The sequence below is a fragment of the Dermochelys coriacea genome, chromosome 23, assembly GCF_009764565.3.
Source record: "Dermochelys coriacea isolate rDerCor1 chromosome 23, rDerCor1.pri.v4, whole genome shotgun sequence".
Lineage (NCBI taxonomy): Eukaryota > Metazoa > Chordata > Testudines > Dermochelyidae > Dermochelys > Dermochelys coriacea.
This window is the reverse complement of record NC_050090.1, coordinates 15624504-15648058: the sequence shown is the minus strand read 5'-3', so window position 1 is coordinate 15648058 and position 23555 is coordinate 15624504. Positions and strand designations below refer to the sequence as shown.

Sequence of the window (23555 nt, the reverse complement as noted above, 5' to 3'; positions counted from 1 at the left end):
ACCCCTCCCCACGGGATCCCCAGCCTCCCTGAATGGTGGGCCGCCGAACAGGACAGATCGCGCCCGCCCTGAGTCCAATAACTGGGCAGAGGCCAGCAGGGGGTGCAGGGAAGGATGTTTTTATTCACAACAAGGAGCCGAATACATCCAGAGGTGACTTAACTCCAGGCCGATCCTCGGGGGCCGCCCTTCTAGGAGCCACGGCGCTTGCAGCGGGGTGGTGGTTTTTAGGCTGTTTCCATGCTGGCCGAGGCACCCCCAGATTCCTGCTGTGGGGCAGAGCACAGGGCAGGGGTTATGGGGGGAGATGTGGAAGGGTCGGCCTGCCCCCCTAGCTAGGATGGTGGGGCACGGCGGGGTGAGGCCTCGCATACCTCCAGCCAGCCAGCCAGTCCTTGCACATCTCCAGCCAGCCAGGCCTCGCACACCTCCAGCCAGCCAGTCCTTGCACACCTCCAGTCAGGCGTTGCACACCTCCAGTCAGGTGTTGCACACCTCCAGCTAGCCAGTCCTTGCACACCTCCAGTCAGGCGTTGCACACCTCCAGCCAGTCCTTGCACACCTCCAGTCAGGCATTGCACACCTCCAGCCAGGCCTTGCACACCTCCAGTCAGGCGTTGCACACCTCCAGACAGCCAGCCAGTCCTTGCACACCTCCAGCCAGGCCTTGCACACCTCCAGCCAGCCAGGCCTCGCACACCCCCGTCAGGCCTTGCACACCTCCAGCCAGCCAGGCCTTGCACACCTCCAGCCAGTCCTTGCACACCTCCAGCCAGCCAGGCCTCGCACACCTCCAGTCAGACCTTGCACACCTCCAGCCAGCCAGCCAGTCCTTGCACACCTTCAGTCAGGCCTTGCACATCTCCAGCAAGCCAGTCCTCACACACCTCCAGTCAGGCCTTGCACACCTCCAGCCAGCCAGTCAGTCCTCGCACATCTCCAGCCAGCCAGTCCTCGCACATGTCCAGGTAGCCCTCCCTCCCCCATACACCCCTCCATCCATGCATCTGTCCCGTACACCCCTCTCTCTGCGTATCAGGTGGGGTATTCTGTCCACGTGGCAATGTCCCAGTCACGAGGGTCCAGCACTGCAGACTCCAGTGGACAAGCTAGCCAAGCCCTGCCCCTTTGCACAGCACTGCGCCCTACCAGAGATTTCCCTTTGGCGCTACCATCCTCACCTGCTGGGCTTCCAGCTCAGCCGTCAGCCTGAACGAGACCAGAAATAACAGTTACAGTCTAAAACGGGAGTGCCTGGCCGGGCCCGTCACCCATTCGCAGGGAGGAAGGGATATGGCACAAGGGCTATGGCAGGGTCCTTCCTCCCAGCAGAGAAATGCAGCCACCTCTGGAGGGGCACGCAGCCGCTGCCCAGCAGAGCAGAGCAATCAGGACAGTGAGGAATCCCATAAACCACTGGAGACACGGGGAGGGTGGAAAGAGGTGGAGTGCGCTCGACCCAGTTGGGACTGGGCCAGGCAAAGAAGGCCCAAAAAGTGCCAGGGGAGTTTCCTGGACAAACAAGTCGGGCCTTGGACCAACTGTGATCCACAGCAAAGCAGCAGCTGCAGCGCCAAGCTCACAGAACCTGGGAGAGAACCCAGGAGTCCTGGCTCCCAGCCTCACCCAGCTCTAACCACTAGACCCCACTCCCCTTCCAGAGCCAGGATTGAACCCAGGAGTTCTGGCTCCCAGCCCACCCTGCACTCACCTCTTGCACTTCTGCTGCAGTTCTGAGTGGCGGCGCGAAGCTGCCTCCAGATATTCGGTCGCTCTCCTGTTTTCCTGTTGGAACAGCTGCCTGGGGACAACAGAGGGCAATGAACAGCCCAGACACCTTGGTGATGGACAGCAACCCTCCCCAGCCAAGGCAGGCTGTGCTGGGAACGACTCTCTCTGCATCCCCTTGCCAAATGCCTCTCCCTGGCGGACCTCTGCCAGCGCTGTCCCAAGGCACTCTCTGCACTAGCCTAGATGGTTGGTTTCATGGCAGCACCTAAGCTGCCCTCACTCCTCAAGGCAGGGATAGGACCCAGAAGTCCTTGCTCCCATCTGCTGCCCGCTCTAACCACTAGACCCCACTCCCCTCCTCGAGCCGGGGATAGGACCCAGGAGTCCTGCTCGCGGTGTATCGATGCAGTACTGCTCCCCCGGTGGCGGGCACAGGGCTGGTGGGCCTCAGCACTCACAGAGCACTGCTGGCCTCCTGGCTCTTCAGGAACATCCTCTGCTGGCTGGGAGCTGCCTCTGCCTGGGGCAAGGAGTCCAGCTGCTTCTCTACCTGGGCCAGGTTGTCTTGGATCAGCTTGTCTAGGGCAAATGACAGAAACAGTGTCCTGGGGCAGCGTAACTCGGGTGCTGGGATCTCAGTGAGAACAGGTGGGGCCCAGCTCCTGGACTGAGACATGTCTGCAGAGATCAAGATCGGGGTCCCATCGTGCTGGGTGCTGCCCAGACCCCAACCGAGATCAGGGCCCCCCATCGTGCCTGGCGCTGCCCAGACCCAACCGAGATCAGGGCCCCATCATGCTGGTCACTGCCCTGACCCCAATTGAGATTGGGGCCCACCATCGTGCCAGGCACTAAGCAGACCCCAACCGAGATCAGGGCCCCGTTGTGCCAGGCACGGCCCAGCCCCGACTGAGATCAGGGCCCCGTTGTGCCAGGCACTGCCCAGACACCAACTGAGATCAGGGCCCTGTCATGCCGGGCGCTGCCCAGACCCCGACCAAGATCAGGGTCCCATCGTGCTGGGCGCTGCCCAGACCCCAACCGAGATCAGGGCCCCATCCTGCTGGGCGCTGCTCAGACCCCAACCAAGGTCAGGGCCCTGTCATGTCGGGCGCTGTCCAGACCCTGACCGAGATCAGGGCCCTGTTGTGCCAGGCGCTGCCCAGACCCTGACCGAGATCAGGGCCCTGTTGTGCTGGGTGCTGCCCAGACCCCGACCGAGAGATGGTCCCTGCCCGCAAGTGTCTGCACTCCAAATAAACAAGACAGACCCAAAGGAGGATTATTCTGCCCATTTTACAGCTGGGAACTGAGGCCCAGAGAGATTCATCACCTTCGCTCAGCAAACGTTCCCTGCTCTCAGCCATGCTGCGGATCTCGGCAGCCAGCTTCTCCATGCTCTAGGAGGAGGGGGAGGGAATTCACCACAGAGCATGCTGCCAGCGGGAGGAAGAAGCGTCCACGGCCTTCTCTCACGCTAACCCCCCGTAGATGGATCTTGTCCCAGACGCAGCTTGTACCAGCTAAAGAGCAGTGTCCCTGCCCCCGGAGGCCTTATATCAGGTCCCACCCCGTAATGCTGCCACAGCGCAACACCATGGACATCCTTGGCTTCTGCTAGCATCGAGTGTCCTAAACCCCTGTCCTGGCTCCCAGCCCCCGCCCCCCCCCGATCCCATTCCCCTCCCAGAGCCGGGGCAAGAACTCAGGAGTCCTGGCTCCCAGCCCCCCTCAAAGCCAGGTCGAACCCAGGAATCCGGGATCCCAGTCAGACTCCCTGCTCTAACCCAATCCCTCCCACACGTGCCCATGTCCCCTAACAGTAGGGTTGTGTCCCACAATCTGCCCCTAGGGGGGCATTCCACACCGCATGCGCCCAGGAACAACACAGGGGACCCCAATGGCTCTTACGTGGCACTCCTGGAGGGTCTTGTGCTTCTCCATCAGCTCGTCCAGCTGCTGCTCAAATTCCAGCCTGGAAACAACACAGGGTGAGGGGCTGCCATGGGGCAGAGAGTTTTGCGCACAACAGAAACACTCACACACACACACAGCAGGGCTCATCCCCTCCAGCAGGGGCAGCAGGGACACACACACACACAGAGCAGGGCTGGTCCCTCCAGCAGGGGCAGCAGGGACACACACACACACAGAGCAGGGCTGGTCCCTCCAGCAGGGGGCAGCAGAGACACACACAGAGTGTGTTACATACAGTGCAGTACCTGTATGTCCCTGCTGCCCCCTGCTGGAGATGAGCCCTGCCTCTCTGTGTGTATGTGTGTGTGTGTGTGTGCGCCTGCTGGAGGGGCTGAGCCCTGTGTGTGTGTCACTACCGTCCCCAGTTGCAGGAGATGAGCCCTGTTCGGTGGGTGAGGGTGTGTCCCCCTGCTGCGGGGGATGAGCCCTGCTCTCTGTGAGTGTGTTTGTGTGTCTGTGTCCCTGCTGCACCCCGCAGGAGGAGATGAGCTCTGCTGTGTGGGTGGGTGTGTGTGCACCCGTGTGCTAAGGGCTGAATTCACCCCCAGAGTGACTCTACTCCCTCTGGTGAGCAGGCGCTGGCAAGCGAGGGCCTGTGGCAAAGCCTGGACTGACTAGGCCGAGCACTGTCACCTCTGCGCTATGCGCCTGGCAGCGGGTTAAGTATTTGTTGTTAATTTCCTGGACAGAACAGGAACACGCCCAGGGTGTGGAAGCCGAGGCAGTGGCTCAGGCTGCAGGAGGGAGCCCGTTCGGCGGGATGCCACCATTGCGCATCTAGGCCAGGCAGCTAGTGGACACACTGGGGGGGGTGCAACCCTGGCCTCTCTGGGAGCACTTTCCCATGGCTCGGCCCAGCTGGCACACAAGGGGCTGCCCCAAGGATGGACGCCCCAGACCCTCTAAGGGGTTTACTTTGAGGATCAGGCTGCCGTAGAGCTCACGGAGAGAAGGGAGCATCTAGACTCGGGCAGCGGGATATCCCAGAATGCACTGCCCGCTCCTGCTCATTGCCCGTCGTGACTGAGGATGAGGGTAGGTGCTGCCTGTGGGGTGTTGTGTATGACAGGTGCTCATCTCTGGGAGTGTGTTGGAGCGGCAGCAACTCCTGCTTACTGAGCTGGGGGTTCAGTCCGCTGCAGGAGGTCGGGAGCCAGTACCTCTGTTTCCTCTGCTTCAGCTTCTCCTCCTGGATCTTCACCGTAAGCTCCTCGATGCTCTGCTTCCGATCCTGGGACAGCGACTGCTGCCTGCCCGGGGTGAACAAGAGCGGCCCAGCCTGGTGAACCCGGGCGGCCTGACTCCCAGACGAGGGCACGAGACTCTTCGCCTGCGGGGGATCCCGAGACACTTTCCCCAGGTGAATATACCCACCCCCCGCAAGCGAGCAGAGAAGCAGAAGCACCTGGCCCAGTATCAGGCCATGACATGAATAGAACCCAGGCGTCCTGGCTCCCAGCCCCCTCCTCCCCTGCTCTAACCACTAGACCCCACTCCCCTCCCAGAGTTGGGGACAGAACCAAGGAGTCCTTCTCTCTCTCTATGGTTCTCTGTGTCTCTCAGTCTCCGTCTATATCCCCATACATACCCCTCCATCTGTCCATCCTTCCCTCCTGCCCCAACCCCTGCCCTATCCCCCTCTCACCTCTGGGCCTCAGCCTCCATCTCCTGGCAGCGGAGCTGCAGGGTCCGCAGGCCCTCTGGAAGGGACACGCGTGTTAGTGCAGGGGACACGGCTCCCAGAGAGACACCGTGCGCTGATCCCTGCTGGGGCCACCCCACTCTTCATGGGATGCTCGCTCCGACCTGCCCTTGGGCAGCTCCCACTGACCTGGGGAGGCACACAGAGCCCCTGGCAGGGGGAGACTGGGGGATCCTGGTATGAGAGGATGGGGAATGGTGAGGGCACAGAGGCCCTGGGATGGGGGGATATCAGGGGACTCAGGAATGGGGGGCCACAGAGGCCCTGGGATGGGGGGAGATTGGGGGACCCTAGTGTGAGGGAGGGGGAATGGGGGGCATACAGAAGACCTTGGATGGGGGGAGATCGGGGATCCTAGTGTGATGGGAGGGGGAATGAGGGGCACACAGAGGCCCTGGGATGTGGGGGGAATCGGGATACCTGGTGTGAGGGAGGGGACAGAGGGGACACACAACACCCCTGGGGGCACACAGCAACCCTGGCAGGGGAGAGAATGAGCAGAGAGGCAGGAAGTCTCTGAAATAGAGGAGAATGGCATGGGGGCCCACAGGGAGTTTGGGGGGCAGATTGTGGTTAAGGCTGGATCCCGGGCTGTATGCAGGTTAACGCCCGTGCGACCCGCTGGTAATGGTAACGCCTGTCTCGTCTCGAGTCCTTCTCATCAGTGGATCTCAAAGTGCAGGACCAAAGCAGTCAGTGCCTTTATCCCGGTTGTCCCGCCATCCTTGTGTCACTCAGCCAAGTTGCTAACGACCTGCTCTCACCTTGCTTCTGGCTGCAGATTTCCTCCAGGTTTGACTTCTCCTCATTCACTGCAAAAGAGTGTGGGGGGAGAAACAACCAGGCTGGGGGTCCATGTCCTCTGGGTTCGGGGTTGTGTCTCACTGGTGCTAGGGGGTGGGTCCAGCCCCCCACAGCATGCAGCTGCGTAGTGAAGGGGCCTGCTGCCAGAGCTCAGAAGATGCCATGGAACCAAATCCTTAAAGGTATTAGGTTCCACGGGGAGTTAGGCACCGTTGAGAATCTGGGTCAAAGGACCTGAGGTGCAATGTGAGCCACAGGAAGCGGTGCTGGATGGGGGTTGACTTACGTTCCTCCAGCTCTGCCTGCAGTTCCTTGCTGCGCGCCTTCCCATCATGCAGCTCCTGGCTCAGAGCCTGCTTAGCTATGGAGAGACCAAATGGGTTAGGGGAGAGGGTGTGGGGAGAGGGAGGGGGTGTCTAAGGGGCTGGAGCAGTGGTGTGTGTAATGAGGTGGGATGAATGGATAGATAGATAGATAGATGGAGAGGTGTGTATGGGGATGGATGGGGTGGTGTGCGGTTGGAGGGAGGGAGAGGTCAATATGGGGTTGGATAATGGGGGGGTGTACAGGGATGGATGGACGGAAGGGTCGGTATGGGGATGGAGGGAGGGGTCAGTACAGGGATGGATACTGGGGGGTGTATGGGGATGGATGGGGTGGGGTGGGGTTGGAGGGAGGGAGGGAAGGATCAGTATGGGGCTGGATAGTGGGGGGATGGATGCGGGGCTGTGGGGTGGGAGGGAGGGAGGGGTCAATATGGGGATGGATAGTGGGGTTTGTGTATGGGGATGGAGAGAGGGAGGGAGGGGTCAGTACAAGGATGGATAGTAGGGTGTGTGTATGGGGAGGGAGGGGTCAGTACGGGGATGGATAGTGGGGTGTGTGTATGGGGAAGGTGGGGTCAGTACGGGGATGGATAGTGGGGTGTGTGTATGGGGAAGGCGGGGTCAGTACGGGGATGGATAGTGGGGTGTGTGTATGGGGAAGGTGGGGTCAGTACGGGGATGGATAGTGGGGTGTGTGTATGGGGAAGGTGGGGTCAGTACGGGGATGGATAGTGGGGTGTGTGTATGGGGAAGGCGGGGTCAGTACGGGGATGGATAGTGGGGTGTGTGTATGGGGAAGGTGGGGTCAGTACGGGGATGGATAGTGGGGTGTGTGTATGGGGAAGGTGGGGTCAGTACGGGGATGGATAGTGGGGTGTGTGTACATGAATGGAGGGAGGGAGGGGTCAGTATGGGTCTAGAGAGCTATATGAAGATAGGTGTACATGGGGATGGATGGATTATACAGATCCCTGCATTACCAAGGGCCTGAGTCTGATTTCAGCCCCACTGGGTGAAATCCAGAGTCCCTGCTCTGAATCCATGGGCTCGTTTACACACCGCTTTCAAAGCTGCAGAAGCTAAACCGGAGAACGGCCTCAGCTCCTGGGTCGGCGCGTCCCCCGGCGGGGGCAGCAGCCTGGCGCTGGGGTGCAGTGTGTGTCGCCATGTAAACAGGCTCTCAGTGAGAGCAGGATCTAGCTCCTGTGGGCTGGTAGAGAGGGGCTGACATTGGGGGGCCCAGTAGCAGGCTGGCGTGGCAGTAAGGGGTGCTGGGGGAGCGGGCTGCAGCCCAGTGTGCTCCATAACAGGAGAGGACGACCCCCTGCCTTCCCTGCCCCTCACCTCGCTGCAGTCTGCTGATCCTTCCTACCAGCTGGTCCATTCGGGGCTCCAGGGTCCCTGCTGCAGAGGGAAGGGGAAGGAGAAGGATACGCCCGGTTGTGTTCCTAACACGAGTCACCCTATGCTATTTTGAGTGTGCCGGGGGGGGGGGTTTCTCCCTTCACTTAACTGGGGGAGGGGAAACTGAAGCACGGATAAGTGACACAGAGAGTCACTGGTAGAGCCTGCAAAAGGACACAAGAGACCTCTTTCACAGACTACAGTTCTGACAGCTAGACCCCATTCTCCCCCCCAAGCCAGGGAAAGAACCCCAGGGGTCCTGGCTCCCAGCCCCACCACTCTAACCCCTAGATCCCACTCTCCCCCAAGCCAAGGATAGAACCCAGGAGTCCTGGCTCCCAGCCCCACCACTCTAACCCCTAGATCCCACTCCCCCCCAAGCCAACGATAGAACCCAGGAGTCCTGGCTCCCAGCCCCACCACTCTAACCCCTAGATCCCACTCCCCCCCAAGCCAAGGATAGAACCCAGGAGTCCTGGCTCCCAGCACTAACCACCAGACCCAGCTCCCAAATACCATCCTGCAGTTGTTTCACCAGCAATAGCAGCTCCTCTGCCTTGGGTGCAAAGTCGCTGGGAACTGGGAAGAGGGAAAAAAAAACCCAAGGAATTGCTTTGTTGTACAAAAGATTCAGCTCAAGCTTGTAACTGGGCTTTCTAGGGGGATTTATCCACCCCACGGCATGCAGGAGAAGGGTGCTGTGGGGTTGCCATGGATTTATCTGGCCCATGGCGGGAGGGAGAAGGCATTGTGGGATTGCCGCCCCATGGTGTGAGTGACAAGGATACTTTTTGCCACCCCATGGTGTGAGGGAGCAGGGTACTGTGGGATCGCTGCCTCATGGCATGAGCAAGCAGGGCACTGAGATTGCCCCCACCCGTTGGCGTGAGTGAGCAGAGCACTGTGGGATTGCCCCCCCTCACCTTGGCGTGAGCAAGCAGGGCACTGTGGGACTGGCCCCTCCACCTTGGCGTGAGAGAGAAGGGCACTGTGGGATCACTCCGCTGGTGGCATGAGGGAGCGGGGAGTTGTGGGATCGCCCCCCACTTGGCATGAGCGAACAGGGCATTGTGGGATGACTCCACTGGTAGCATGAGGGAGCAGGGAGTTGTGAGATCTCCCCCCCCTTGGCATGAGCAAGCAGGGCACTGTGAGATCGGCCCCCCCTTGGCGTGAGCGAGCAGCAGGGCACTGTGGGATCGCTCCCCCCCCCGCCTTGGTGTGAGTGAGCAGGGCACTGTGGGATCGCTCCCCCTTGGCGTGAGCGAGCAGCAGGGCACTGTGGGATCGCTCCCCCCCCCGCCTTGGTGTGAGTGAGCAGGGCACTGTGGGATCGCTCCCCCTTGGCGTGAGCGAGCTGCAGGGCACTGTGGGATCGCTCCCCCCCCCCCGCCTTGGTGTGAGTGAGCAGGGCACTGTGGGATCGCTCCCCCTTGGCGTGAGCGAGCTGCAGGGCACTGTGGGATCACTCCGCTGGTGGCGTGAGGGAGCGGGGAGTTGTGGGATCACCCCCCACTTGGGGTGAGCGAGGGCCCTGTGGGATCACTCTGCTGGTGGGGTGATAAAGAAGAGCATTGTGGGATTGCCATGATTTGTCCACCCCATGGGAGCCATTCCCCACCGCCTCATCTTCCTCTCACCCTGTTTACTCCCCTCCATGGCCCTATGTGCCCAGAGAGGTGGGGGGGGCCCTTAACACAGGAGCCTATTCACACCCCCCCAGGAGGGAGGGGGAGCCTTGAAACTTCCCAGCCCCGCGCTTTCTTTTCCCGCCGTTTTCCAACGGTTGTTGCGGCTCCGCCCCTCCCCTCAGCCAGGCTCGTGCGCTGTGTTTACCACCTGCCCCGCCCCCTCCCCTTGGAGAAAGGGGGAGGGGCTAACCCCTCACTGCGGGGTCGGGGGGGGGGGAGGCGCCCTGCAGGTCTAGGCACCAGGACTCCTGGGTTCTCTCCCCAGCTCTGGGAGGGGAGTGGGGTCCGGTGGGTCAGATCAGGGGGGGCTGGGAGCCAGGACTCCTGGGTTCTCTCCCCGGCTCTGGGAGGGGAGTGGGGTCCGGTGGGTCAGATCAGGGGGGCTGGGAGCCAGGACTCCTGGGTTCTCTCCCCGGCTCTGGGAGGGGAGTGGGGTCCGGTGGGTCAGATCAGGGGGGCTGGGAGCCAGGACTCCTGGGTTCTCTCCCCGGCTCTGGGAGGGGAGTGGGGTCCAGGGGCTTAGATTGGGGTGCTGGGTACAGCAACCCCGGAGCATGGGGTCCAGGGCTGCTCCTCCCTTGACCCAGCACCACAGACTAAGCTCATCCTGTCCCTCCTTGGTTATCATTTGGGCGGGTCTGGGTTTCAGCCATTCTCCCCTCTCATCTTTGGGCAGGGGTAGGGGGCATCTTCAGAGGTCTCTGGGCTCCACCCTGGAGGCAGGGCACCGGACAGATGTTTCTGTGTTTAGCAGCCAGGGGGGCTCCTGCCATGGGGATGGCAGAGGGGTGGCATTTGGCTTGGGTAGATGGCAGGGGATGGGGAGGTCAAATGATTGGCAGGGGATGAGTGAGGGCCGGTAGCGTCTGGATGCTCCTGTACCTTCATGGCCAGACAAGGGGAGGAGGCAGAGCTACAGGCAGCCGGACATCATTTATTTCAACCCCCCAACCTGGACAGGTGGACTCGAGGTGCAGTGAGCCTTGGGACAAGTGCTGGACCAGACCTCTCTAAGCAGAGTTGCCCCACCCTCCGCTGGCCCTGCTCCCGCTGCAGAGCCCACGCACATAGCTTGCGGCAGCGTGCAAGCGCTGGCTGCATCTTAAAATAACACCCCGCAGAAGGCTCGCCTCGGTATTTTGGACTCTGGCTGTCCCCATGTTTCTATTTGCAGTGGTGTAGCAGCAGGGTTAACTGCTAGGGCTGGGAGCGAAGCAAGTGCAGCTGGTAGCTTTATTTCTGTACACCAGCTCTCTACACCACATCACCACGCGTAGACTTGAAGTATCGTCAATTCACAGCCTGCGGTCCAGGCAGCCAAACCCCCAAAAAATCAGCTGTGAATATCACTCAGTAATGACCCTTCTACCATGCCTCGCTGCTTCCCTTCCCTCTTGAAGGGCAGCTGAGCTTGCTGCCTTTCACACACTCCTTATGGGATATGGAGTGACCATGTGCTAGGAACTGCTTGGCAGGACCTCCGCTGCCATCAAATCACATCCCTCCATTGCCAGCAGCCAGGCTGTATTCACTTTAATACTTAGATTTGAGATTAAAAAAACCCACCAGGCAGAGTTAGATGTGCTGAGTACCTTATGGTTGAGAGGAACACAGCAGGAAGAGAAGGTGGATTTGGGATCCCATCTTTCCATGCTTGCCCCTGCCAAAAGGAGAATGCTGCAGGGATGGAAAATGCCAACCTCAGAAGGTTAGTGTGACAACACTTGGGGCAAGCTCAGCTGTGACCTGACATCTCCAGCGATGAGAGAGTTAAAATCTAGCCTGGCCCTCCCCTCTGCATCCAGCTGACATAAGCTCACTGGGGCCAAGGCAACACAGCTAGTATTTAGAAAGCCCCAATTCCCCCTTCCCTTGGCAAGATCCGCAGTGCTGGCCAGCGAGCAAGACAGATGTACCCTCATCAAAACAACTTTTTAATAAGACTTTGATTCTCAGTTGAACATGCTAGCCAGGAAAGAGACTTCATTTGATAGCCACCCAAGATGGTTCTAGGCACAGTGAAAACTGTAAAAACTGTTTCTGCTTCCCCAACCCCGCCAGGTCTCACTGGAGCAGCTAAATGCAAGTTAAAAGGAGACACAGGCAGGGGCTGGCTCTCCAGAGGCATGGGATGATCTTCCTGTGAGAAACAGACCCAGCGGATTCTGGGTCAATCCCACTGCAGATCGATAGATCTAAGGCCACGGAGGAGCAAACAGCCCTTCCTTCTAGCAACCAGGATGGACAAGGAGACTGAAGAGTGACGGGGCAGCCCAGTTACCGTAGTGCAGGGCACAGATGTCACCGGCAAAGGAGGGAGGCAGTTCATTGCTTCAAAGAGCATTTCAACACTTCCTGTGAAAGGATCCGCCTTTCCAAAGGCAACATTAAATTAATACGGGCAGCAGGGAAGAGTGCATTGGTGCAGGCGTTAAGGAACACAACCAGCCCAGGGAGGGAGAATACAATACAGCAGGCAACTCCAACACCCAATTGCAATTTATAGCATGGAGAGGAGCATGTGCATGGGGCAGGGGGATGAGGGAGTAATCTCCTTTCTGCCCCACATACAGCTATGTTTCCAGACACAGCACCCAGTTAAATCTATTGGCAAACATGAGCAGCCATTCTCCGGGTGCCTGTGAGAAATCTAAGTTCATTTCAGGCCCAGGTTTTTAAAGAAGAGGGGATGTTGAAAAATGGTTCAACGCAGGTTGGCTCCGATGCCAAGGGGTGCATTAGCCACAATTCAATCCAAAGGAAGAGAAACACAATCACAGCCCATTTCATAGGGGCCTGCGGGCCGATCACACTGGGAGGCGAGAGCAGAGCTCCAGGGGAAAGAACAAAACCAGCTTCCTCAAGGAGATGGAACCAGCCACACCCAACCCCCAGCTCCACTGTGCAGGTGGAGTCCTTCGGTACAAGCTTATGTGAGCCAGAGTGTAAGCTCGCCATGCCCCTGCGTGCCCACATCAGCCTGGAGCACAAAGGCTCAAAGTGAATGCAATAACCCCCACTCAGGTGTTCTCCAAAGAGAGTTAAGACACACGTAGGCCACAAATAAACAGGCACGATAAACCTTACTGGTTGACTTACCACCCCGGAAGGAGCTGCCATGCCTGAGCAAAATCCTAGAGAGTTGTGGTTTCTCGCTGTGTGGGGGTGGGGAGCGTTTCCCCGACCTCCCCTATTCAAGAGAAGGGATTCCCCCCACAAGTCTAGACAACTCACCAGTGCAATATTACAGGGGCCTCAAGGTGAAGCAGTACCAGGCTTAGAGGCCACAACAAAATCAATTCTCAGCGCACATCGGGCTGCAGCACCTTGGATCCCTCCCTGATTAGGAGTGGTAGAGTACTCCTTGGGGGGTAGCGAAGCCAAGAGCCGGCCTCCCCTTATTGACTCAAGCGCAGTCGCTTGGTGAGACTAATTGATGGCGCCGGCCTGGTACCCAGGGGGCATGAAGCTTAGGTTTGTAAGCTCCAACTTTACTGGTGAATCTGAGTAGGACAACATGGAAAAAGGGAAGGTCAACCCATCCTCTCCTATATACCCGGCACCGTCTTTTCTCTTGTCCTCCCTCTCCAAACCCGCTCCCCAGCTTCTTCTCATCACTAGCCCTGAGGGAGGCAGCACAAGCTTTAAACCCACATGCAGCAGTCAGCATGATGATCCTGGTGATGTCAAGGAATTATGACGTGATTGGAATAACAGAGACTTGGTGGGATAACTCACATGACTGGAGTACAGTCATGGATGGTTATAAACTGTTCAGGAAGGACAGGCAGGGCAGAAAAGGTGGAGGAGTAGCACTGTATGTAAGGGAGCAGTATGACTGCTCAGAGCTCCGGTACGAAACTGTGGAAAAAACCTGAGTGTCTCTGGATTAAGTTTAGAAGTGTGTGCAACAAGAGTGATGTCATGGTGGGAGTCTGCTATAGACCACCGGACCAGGGGGATGAGGTGGATGAGGCTTTCTTCCGGCAACTCACGGAAGCTACTAGATCGCATGCCCTGATTCTCATGGGTGACTTTAATTTTCCTGATATCTGCTGGGAGAGCAATACAGCGGTGCATAGACAATCCAGGAAGTTTTTGGAAAGCGTAGGGGACAATTCCTGGTGCAAGTGCTAGAGGAGCCAACTAGGGGGAGCGCTTTTCTTGACCTGCTGCTCACAAACCGGGTAGAATTAGTGGGGGAAGCAAAAGTGGATGGGAATCTGGGAGGCAGTGACCATGAGTTGGTTGAGTTCAGGATCCTGACGCAGGGAAGAAAGGTAAGCAGCAGGATACGGACCCTGGACTTCAGGAAAGCAGACTTTGACTCCCTCAGGGAACAGATGGCCAGGATCCCCTGGGGGACTAACATGAAAGGGAAGGGAGTCCAGGAGAGCTGGCTGTATTTCAAGGAATCCCTGTTGAGGTTACAGGGACAAACCATCCCGATGAGTCGAAAGAATAGTAAATATGGCAGGCGACCAGCTTGGCTTAATGGTGAAATCCTAGCGGATCTTAAACATAAAAAAGAAGCTTACAAGAAGTGGAAGGTTGGACATATGACCAGGGAAGAGTATAAAAATATTGCTCGGGCATGTAGGAAAGATATCAGGAGGGCCAAATCGCACCTGGAGCTGCAGCTAGCAAGAGATGTCAAGAGTAACAAGAAGGGTTTCTTCAGGTATGTTGGCAACAAGAAGAAAGCCAAGGAAAGTGTGGGCCCCTTACTGAATGAGGGAGGCAAGCTAGTGACAGAGGATGTGGAAAAAGCTAATGTAATCAATGCTTTTTTTGCCTCTGTTTTCACTAACAAGGTCAGCTCCCAGACTGCTGTGCTGGGCAACACAAAATGGGGAAGAGATGGCCAGCCCTCTGTAGAGATAGAGGTGGTTAGGGACTATTTAGAAAGCGGACGTGCACAAGTCCATGGGGCCGGACGAATTGCATCCGAGAGTGCTGAAGGAATTGGCGGCTGTGATTGCAGAGCCCTTGGCCATTATCTTTGAAAACTCGTGGCGAACGGGGGAAGTCCCGGATGACTGGAAAAAGGCTAATGTAGTGCCCATCTTAAAAAAAGGGAAGAAGGAGGATCCTGGGAACTACAGGCCAGTCAGCCTCACCTCAGTCCCTGGAAAATCAGGGAGCAGGTCCTCAAAGAATCAATCCTGAAGCACTTAGAGGAGAGGAAAGTGATCAGGAACAGTCAGCATGGATTCACCAAGGGAAGGTCATGCCTGACTAATCTAATCGCCTTTTATGATGAGATTACTGGTTCTGTGGATGAAGGGAAAGCAGTGGATGTATTGTTTCTTGACTTAGCAAAGCTTTTGACACGGTCTCCCACAGCATTCTTGTCAGCAAGTTAAGGAAGTATGGGCTGGATGATGCACTATAAGGTGGGTAGAAAGCTGGCTAGATTGTCGGGCTCAACGGGTAGTGATCAATGGCTCCATGTCTAGTTGGCAGCCGGTGTCAAGTGGAGTGCCCCAGGGGTCGGTCCTGGGGCCCGTTTTGTTCAATATCTTCATAAATGATCTGGAGGATGGTGTGGATTGCACTCTCAGCAAATTTGCGGATGATACTAAACTGGGAGGAGTGGTAGATACGCTGGAGGGGAGGGATAGGATACAGAAGGACCTAGACAAATTGGAGGATTGGGCCAAAAGAAATCTAATGAGGTTCAATAAGGATAAGTGCAGGGTCCTGCACTTAGGATGGAAGAATCCAATGCACCGCTACAGACTAGGGACCAAATGGCTCGGCAGCAGTTCTGCGGAAAAGGACCTAGGGGTGACAGTGGACGAGAAGCTGGATATGAGTCAGCAGTGTGCCCTTGTTGCCAAGAAGGCCAATGGCATTTTGGGATGTATAAGTAGGGGCATAGTGAGCAGATCGAGGGACGTGATCGTTCCCCTCTATTCGACACTGGTGAGGCCTCATCTGGAGTACTGTGTCCAGTTTTGGGCCCCACACTACAGGAAGGATGTGGATAAATTGGAAAGAGTACAACGAAGGGCAACGAAAATGATTAGGGGTCTAGAGCACATGACTTATGAGGAGAGGCTGAGGGAGCTGGGATTGTTTAGTCTGCAGAAGAGAAGAATGAGGGGGGATTTGATAGCTGCTTTCAACTACCTGAAAGGGGGTTTCAAAGAGGATGGCTCTAGACTGTTCTCAATGGTAGCAGATGACAGAACGAGGAGTAATGGTCTCAAGTTGCAATGGGGGAGGTTTAGATTGGATATTAGGAAAAACTTTTTCACTAAGAGGGTGGTGAAACACTGGAATGCGTTACCTAGGGAGGTGGTAGAATCTCCTTCCTTAGAGGTTTTTAAGGTCAGGCTTGACAAAGCCCTGGCTGGGATGATTTAACTGGGACTTGGTCCTGCTTTGAGCAGGGGGTTGGACTAGATGACCTTCTGGGGTCCCTTCCAACCCTGATATTCTATGATTCTATGATTCTATGACAGCCAGAAGCAGCATGAACTATCTGTTCCAATGGGACACATGTTCACTCTGAAACCTACTGATGGTGGTTAAAACCAAAGCACATCACTGCCTATCACATGAATGGACACATCACACTAAGGTACGTATCCCAATCACATCCCTCAGTTGCCTGGGAATTCTGCAGCATGTGGGGCCTTGACGCTGGAATTCTGGGAACAAGCAGCCTGAACCATCTCCCCTGCAATCCAGGTGGGACTGGTCAGGCCTTGGTGATCACTTCCCATGCCAGACATCACTGTGCTTCCTGCTAAGGGAGCAGGAATGAGCCCAGTGCAAGATAGAAAGGACTGAGCAGGAAGTCCCACCCTCCTCACACTAGAATATTACTGAGACAGGAAGTGGTCTCTCTCAAGCCCCCAGCCAATGCCAGGTGAAGGCCCAGGCAATCTAGGCTCATGTCTAAGGGCAATTGCTAGAGTCATGTGATCACAGCAGCAGCTCAGCTTTCCGTTATAAACGGAGTCAGCATCTCACCTTCCTAGTTGGGAAGAAAACCTTGAAATCATAAGCCAGGTGTCACAAAGGCAGCGACACTCCCTGAGTCTGCAGAGGGCCCGAGTCCATCACTCCACCCTGGGGGAAATTGACCCACGTGTGAGTGATGCTGCCCGAGTTTGCAGAGAGCCGGAGCCAACTGTGGTGAGTGAGTAATAGGGGGTCCTCCAGCCTCTCTTGGGGAGGAAGAGGGGCCCTGCTGCTCCTTTGGGGAGATGAGGGCCCATGACCCCCCTAGATGCCTCGTTCTGTGCCCTGCCTTACCCAGGCGAGTAGCGTCTCCTTCTCGGCCACATGGTAGATGAGGCGCAGGGGGCGAGAGGTGCTGTGGATGCGGCTGTGCAGGTAATGGTAGAGGTCAAAGAGCCGATGTTGCTCCTCCTCGCTGCAATATGGCCCCTCCAGCTCTGGGCTGTGGGGGGCGAGAGATGCCGGGGAGCGGGATTAGACAGAGACCAGGCACCGCCCCCTCCGTGCCGCTGCTGCTACCAGTGTCTCAACCCGGCACCCCGCAGAACCAGGAAGGCAGGGAGAACGCTGAACTAGAAGGAAACCTAGAAACAGCTGGAGCATGAGCCCATCTAGCAAGGCATCTTGGCTCGCAGAGGAACCCCAGAGGAAACTGCTTCCCAGCTCCCAAAGATTAGTGCTTGCTCACTGCAGAAATCCAGCTCCCCTCCGGGGTGGGGCCTGCCCTGCCAAAACCCTGCCTTTGGTTTGAGATCTTCCAGATACTCCTGGGGCCTGCAGGGCTGTCAGCCCCAGTATCTTGTGGCAGGGAGTCCCACCGGCTAACACGAGGGTCCTGGAGAAGCCCACAGGTGGATTTGACCCTTGTGTGGTTCACGTGACAGGCCTTTGTTCTGGTACTGCAAGGCAGGGAGGACAAGAGATCCTGATCCTATTGCAGTATTTGGTGTATGGCTATCCGGTCACTTCATATCAGGGTAGAGGGGCCCATTGTTCTCATCCGGGATGGGGAGGAGGTACCCGGACAGGCAGACCCCCATTCTGATTTGGAACAGGGAGGAGGTACCTGGGAAAGGCAGACCCCCCATTCAGATCCAGAACGGGGAGGAGGTACCATGATAGACAGACCCCCATTCTGATCCGGGACAGGAGGGAGGTACCAGGGAAAAGCAGACCCCCATTCTGATGTGGGGGAGAAACACTTGCCCGGAGAAGCCCATGTGACTGACTAACATGGTGTATCGTCAACCAATCACTTATTTTTCAGGCTGTGAACAAGTTCAGAGACCCCGATTCCATGCCATGTCCAGCTGACAGGAAGAACGGTTGTGTGAGGTAAAGCGGTTCATTAAGTGCCCGACACTGACCCTTCCCACCCTGGCATGAGCTCTCAGCTGCAATCCCTGCCGCCCCACAGCAGAGGGGTCTAGTAGTGTAGAGCAGAGGGGCTGGAAGCCAGGACTCCTGAGTTCTATCCCCAGCTCTGGGAGAGGAGGGGGGTAAGGGGTTGGATCAGTGGGGGCTGAGAGCCACGACTCCTGGGTTCTATCCCTGCCACTCCAGCACATAAAGAACATGCCTCAGTTTCCCCATTTATAACACATAGACAGTGTCACCCGCCTCTTTTTTGGGGGCACTGGGAGGTTCATGATGTCAGAGCTTTTCTCCCCTGGCATTGAGCTACCCCCACCATTCCCCCATGTGATGGCACTGCCGAGGCCCCTGAATTCCTAGCATGCTCTGGGCCATCTCCGCCCCCGTGATCCCCACAAGCAGCCAGTCTCACACACACACCACCTTGTTGGGCAGCGCATGACATGCCCTATTTAAAGCCGGGGTTGCATAAGGCTGGTTTAACTCGTCCCGGAGCCGCAGGGGGGAGAGGGAGGACAGCTCTCTGTCCAGGAGGCTGTCTGTCCAGCTGGCACATCCCAGCCATCCTTCGCTGCAGTGACCACAAAGCGCCCACCAGGCTGCACCTGCAGGGAGCACCCACTGGGGGCTGAAACGCAGCTGCCTCTGGGGTGGAGCACACAGCTGCGGAACACCTCCCTGCAAACTGAGGACAGCTCTACTGACACGTGCCCTGCTGCCTGCAGCATGGCGCCCCCCCAGTGCCCGGCACTGGCTGCCAGGGGAGAGTGCCCCCTGCTGATCCCCCTGCTCCCTGGTGCCCCCTACCACCAGGACCTTGCAGGTACTAAGCAGGGCTAAGCATTAGCATCCAAATTCAAGGCCACCAAAATGACCCAGCCTCCCCCACACCAACCCCACCGGCCAAAGCCAGAGCCAAGCCTTGCCGCGCCCAGGTACCTGGTGAACTGGGGCAGCTGGCGGTAGTTCTCCGGGATATCCAGCGGCTTGTAGAGGAAGTGCCGCAGGTCGGGCACCCCGACCTGCCCCACACCATAGGAGGGGCTCTGCAGGCCACCCGAGAGCACCTGCAGTGAGCCCTGAGTCCGCATGGCCTCCTCCACCCGCTTCTTGCAGTCCGAGACGGCATAGAAGGACTCCTTGTCGGTGGAGAGCAGCACCAGGCAGACGGTGCACTCCGTGTCCAGGTAGGAGATGTAGGCATAGAAGTAACCGTCGGGATTGAAGCGGGGCAAGCAGATGGGTGTCCAGATCTCCCCGGCCTGGAAGGCCGAGCTGGCCCCGATCAGGTTGAGCAGCAGGTGGAGGTCGGTGGGCTCCAGCCGGCACTCCTCAATCACCGCCCGCTCCTGCACCGCCGTGACCAGCTGGCTGCGGGCCACCAGGATGGAGAAGACCAGATTGGGGGTGATGGCCTTCTGCAGCAGGCTGCCCAGGGCATCCCGCAGGGAGGCGGGCAGCAGCAGGCAGCGCACGGCCCCCAGCAGGAAGCCAGGGTCCGACTCCACCAGGTTGAGCAGGCGGTCGAGGATCTTCTCGGAGCCAGCCAGCAAGCGCCGCAGGTCGTAGTTCTTCTTGCGCTCGAAGATGCGGGTGATGCTTACCTGGGTCAGCATGCTGAGGATCTGGTAGTAGACGTAGAGCAGCTCCTGGCGCAGCTGCTGCTCCGACTGCAGCGTCCGCGACACCGACACCAGCACCAGTGGGCCCTGCTGCACGAACACCAGCTTCCGGTCGTCTGGGGCAGAGGGGCAGACATGGAGACAGTGAGATTGCCCTGCTCCCGGGGACCCCCAAGTGCCATTGCCTGACCCCCTGAGCCAGCCAGATCGGAGCTGGCACCCCCTAGAGGAGACAGTCCCCATGTCCCATTCCCCACACCCCTAAGCCAGCCAGTTCCCCATCCTGGGGCTGGATGGGAGCCAGCACCCCCTAGAGGGGAAAGGCCCCATGTCCCATTCCACAGCCCACAAGTTTTCCTCTCCATCTGTCACACCTCACGTATTTATGCACTCTCAGTGCAACGTATCAACCGCCGAGGGCTAATCTCATTACGGCTCCCCTGGGACCTATTCGTGCACCCCATGCCCCTGGGCATGGGGTGCACGAGGCAAGTGTGGGGCCACAGGTCTGCCAGCGTCCCAGCCTCCTACTTCTAAATACCCCCAAAGCAAGCATACAGCCTCACACCGGGCTTGCCCAGCACCGACAGGCAGCCACCTCTGGGGTGGAGCACAGCAGCTGGATAATTCGGTGACTAGCTTCCTCCTGTCCAACTGGAACTGCAGTGAGGGGAAATCAGGAAGGTGGAACGGAATCCCCTGTTCCCCAACAGCTGGACACTGGGGTCCCGCCTCGGCTGGAGGGCAAGCGTTACGGGATTTTTAAGGAATTCAATTATTTGGGTCAGCAGTGACTGTTAGGTGAGAACGCCCCCTGCCGAGACCCCCACCCCACAGGACAGCGCCCCCTAGTGCCCGGCCCTGACTGCCAGGGGAGAGCGCCCCCTGCCCTGAAGCCCAGCCCCCGCCTACCGGAGTAGATGGAGCGGATGGCATTGTCACCACTCTGGATGAAGGACACCAGCGCCATCATGACGCCCATGGTGGAGGACAAGGCCTCCTCGTTGCCGTAGCGAGAGTAGATGGGCTTGCCGGCCTCACTCAGCACGAAGATGTGCTTCCGGCGGGCCCGCCAGCTGGCTGCTGTCACGTCCTCATCGCGGTGCGTAGGTGGGGCCAGGGGGCCCCCCGGCTCGCAGGCCACAACCCCCAGGGGCCGCCCAAACTCACTCGAGTCCTCCAAGGCGTTGTCAGTGGAGGCCGAGTCTGACAGCTCCTTGTCACTCGGCTCCTCCTGGGCGTCCCCCTGGCTATCAGCCGCTCTCAAGGGCCCATTGCTCTGTTGGGCAGGCAGCTCCTCCTGCTCCTCCGGGCCAGTGCTGTGCTCATCCCCCTCTGGGGGGCAAAGGAGAGAGTCACCGAGACGGGAGAGAACCCAGGAGTCCTGGCTCCCAGCCCCCCGCTCTAAGCATTAGACCCCACTCCCCTCCTGGAGCCAGCGAGAGAATCCCAGAGTCCTTGCCCTGCGACATCTCCCTTGCCCCCTATGTGACCAGTTTAGGGATACTCTCTCTCTGCCAGGCTCCAGCATCTCCCCGATGCCCCTTTCCAGAATGGGGCAGGCAGAGCAATCAGGAGGGCATCCCCACCATAAGGCAGGGGTCCCCAGTGGCCATGGCCCCACTAATGCCCCTGACAACAGGATGGGGGGCAACCCCACGCCTTCCTGTCCCCAGAACGGGGGGGCACGCCCCAGGCAGGCACTCACCTGTATCTGTGGGGCACAGCCCTGCCTGCTCCTGGGGCAGTGCCATCCCTTCCCGTGTCGGTGAGCCGGGCTCGCCCGTTGCCATCTTCGCATGCCAAGCAGCACCTGCAGTGGCAAAGTCACCGGAAGTCGAGATCCATGGCTGGAAAGAGAACCCAGGAGTCCTGGCTCCTCCGCTCTAACCACTAGACCGCACTCCCCTCACAGAACCGGGGAGAAAACCCCGGAGTCCTGGCTCCCAGCCCCCTGCCTTACCCCACTAGACCCCACTCCACTCCCTATGGAGGTGAGAACACCAGATGGACCCAAGTCACTGTTCAGGCCCAGAGCCATGGCCAGCAGGGCAGGGCCGAGCCAGTCAGACCAGCATTAATTACTAATCGCTGTCACATGCCCCAGCAGCGATGCCAGGCAGGAGCCGGCTGGAAATAGCCCCATTCACTAATCGCCTTCCCACGGGGAGCTTAATGGCTCCAGGCTTAGCACTGCAGGGCCCACAGCACCCCCTTATAACACCAAACCCCCCTTTGCCCAGGGCAGAGCCCGGATCCCCCCCACACTTCCTCTCCAACACCACAGCACTCCCCGGCGCTGCCCCCCAGCTGCACCACCCCAGAGGCGGCTGCATCTCAGGGCCGGGCAAGCCCTCCCCATGTGTTGTTATGTGAGGCTGTTCCCCTGCTGCACCGCCCCAGAGGTGGCTGCATCTCAGCATCAGAGTCCTCCCCCTACAGATGCTGGGATCTTTCACAACCGAAAGCAGGCCAGGCATAGAGGGATGTTGAGATGCTTCCCCTCTGGGGAGGGCAGCTCAGTAACAGCAACACATAACACCATGCAGGGATGCATCACCCAGCCAGGTCCTGGCTCATCTGTGGGGGGTGGTTCCCTCTTTGCTTCCCTTTAGGGTCTCCCCTCCTTCCCATGAATCTGCAGGAGGGGGGCACTCCTCTTTCTCAGGGGCTTCCCTCTCCCCATGTAGCTATGGGGGAGGTCTCCCCTCCTCCCTATGTGACCCTGGGGGGAGTCTCCCCTCCTCCCCGTGGGGCTCTGGGGGCGGTCTCCTCTCCTCCCACACTGAGGGTCTCCCCTCCCCTACATGTGACCCTGGTGGGGGGTCTCCCCCCCTAGCCCACGTGGCAGTGGGGGGGTCTCCCCCCCGTAGCCTCGGAGCCCCCCCTCACCATGCGCGCGCCCGAGGGTCTCCCCTGCGCTTCTCCGGCAGCCTCGATCCCTGCTCCGCGCAGCACGGAACCGAGCGCGGGAGAAAGGGCGGGGCTGGTGGCGCCTCCCTCCAATCACAGGGCGCAAAGCGTGGGGGGCGTGGCCTGGCGTGCCAGGTAGCTGCCAATCAGAAAGCGAGGCGGTGCAGACGCAAGTGGGGGGGCCAGACTGTCACAAGTCTTAGCCAATCATAGAGCGCAGAGCTAGCCGAGGGGGCGGGTTTAGAGATTCAGCCTGCCAATCCCGAGATGCCAGCCCCAGATTTCTACCAATCAGAGAGCGGAGAGGGTTTCGATGGCAACGGGGCAGGGATTGGGGTGACAGCTGGTGATTGAGCCGTGACGTCACCGTGTCACACATGATGCTGGGCCATGATGTCATCTTATTGCACTGTGACATCACCAAACTCCATTGTGTTGCGAGATCCTGGGCGCTGGGCTGTGCCATTGTGTCATCATGCTGAAATATGAGTACATCACTGTACTGAGTGATTAGCTCATGCTACACTATGACATCATCACATTGCATCATGCCATGCTACGACATCCTGGTGCCACGTCATCACCCAGATGCGTTGCACCATCCTCGTCCTGTCGGGGGAGCGCAGCGCAGCCCTGTGACATCATCCTACTGCCTCCTCCCATCATCCCCCTGCCTGATAACATCACAGCAAGGTGTGTCTGACATCACAATCTTACTTAGCAATGTCAGAGCACTCCAACAGGACAGGGGCTGGGAGCCAGGACTCCAGGTTCTCTCCCCCACTCTGGGAGGGGAGCAGGGTCTAGTGGTTAGAGCGGGGGGGCTGGGAGCCAGGACTCCTGGGTGCTCTCCCTGGCTCTAGTCCTCTTCCTCAGAGCAGGGGTTCTCACAACAAATTTTTTAGTGGCCTCACAATGTGGCTACCAAATCTTGCTGGTGGCCACTTTGACAATTTTTTCCTAGAATAGTTAATTAACTTTAGAGAAAACAAATAAATATGCACATATCCATGTCCAAATCCTTGTAATTTATTTA

General features: G+C 58.3%; 2 protein-coding genes across 2 annotated transcripts; both read right to left on the bottom strand.

Moving 5' to 3' along the window:
- Positions 1-104: 104 nt before the first annotated feature.
- Positions 105-9771, bottom strand: LOC119847041 (synaptonemal complex central element protein 1-like). The gene is made up of 13 exons (XM_043501592.1): positions 9585-9771; positions 8461-8523; positions 7885-7944; positions 6501-6575; positions 6175-6222; positions 5354-5408; positions 4869-4958; positions 3643-3706; positions 3065-3131; positions 2190-2310; positions 1712-1801; positions 1182-1209; positions 105-269 (listed from the first exon to the last, which is right to left on the bottom strand). The coding sequence occupies exons 1-13, from the start codon at positions 9601-9603 to the stop codon at positions 228-230; spliced, it is 822 nt and encodes a 273-aa protein (XP_043357527.1). The 5' UTR covers positions 9604-9771; the 3' UTR covers positions 105-227.
- Positions 9772-11548: 1777 nt separating this feature from the next.
- Positions 11549-22634, bottom strand: LOC122457298 (vacuolar fusion protein MON1 homolog B-like). The gene is made up of 6 exons (XM_043501544.1): positions 22499-22634; positions 21315-21419; positions 20519-20941; positions 18924-19722; positions 16904-17052; positions 11549-13136 (listed from the first exon to the last, which is right to left on the bottom strand). Exons 2-6 carry the CDS (start codon positions 21397-21399, stop codon positions 13042-13044), a joined length of 1551 nt encoding a protein of 516 aa, XP_043357479.1. The 5' UTR covers positions 21400-21419; positions 22499-22634; the 3' UTR covers positions 11549-13041.
- Between the last annotated feature and the right edge of the window lie 921 nt (positions 22635-23555).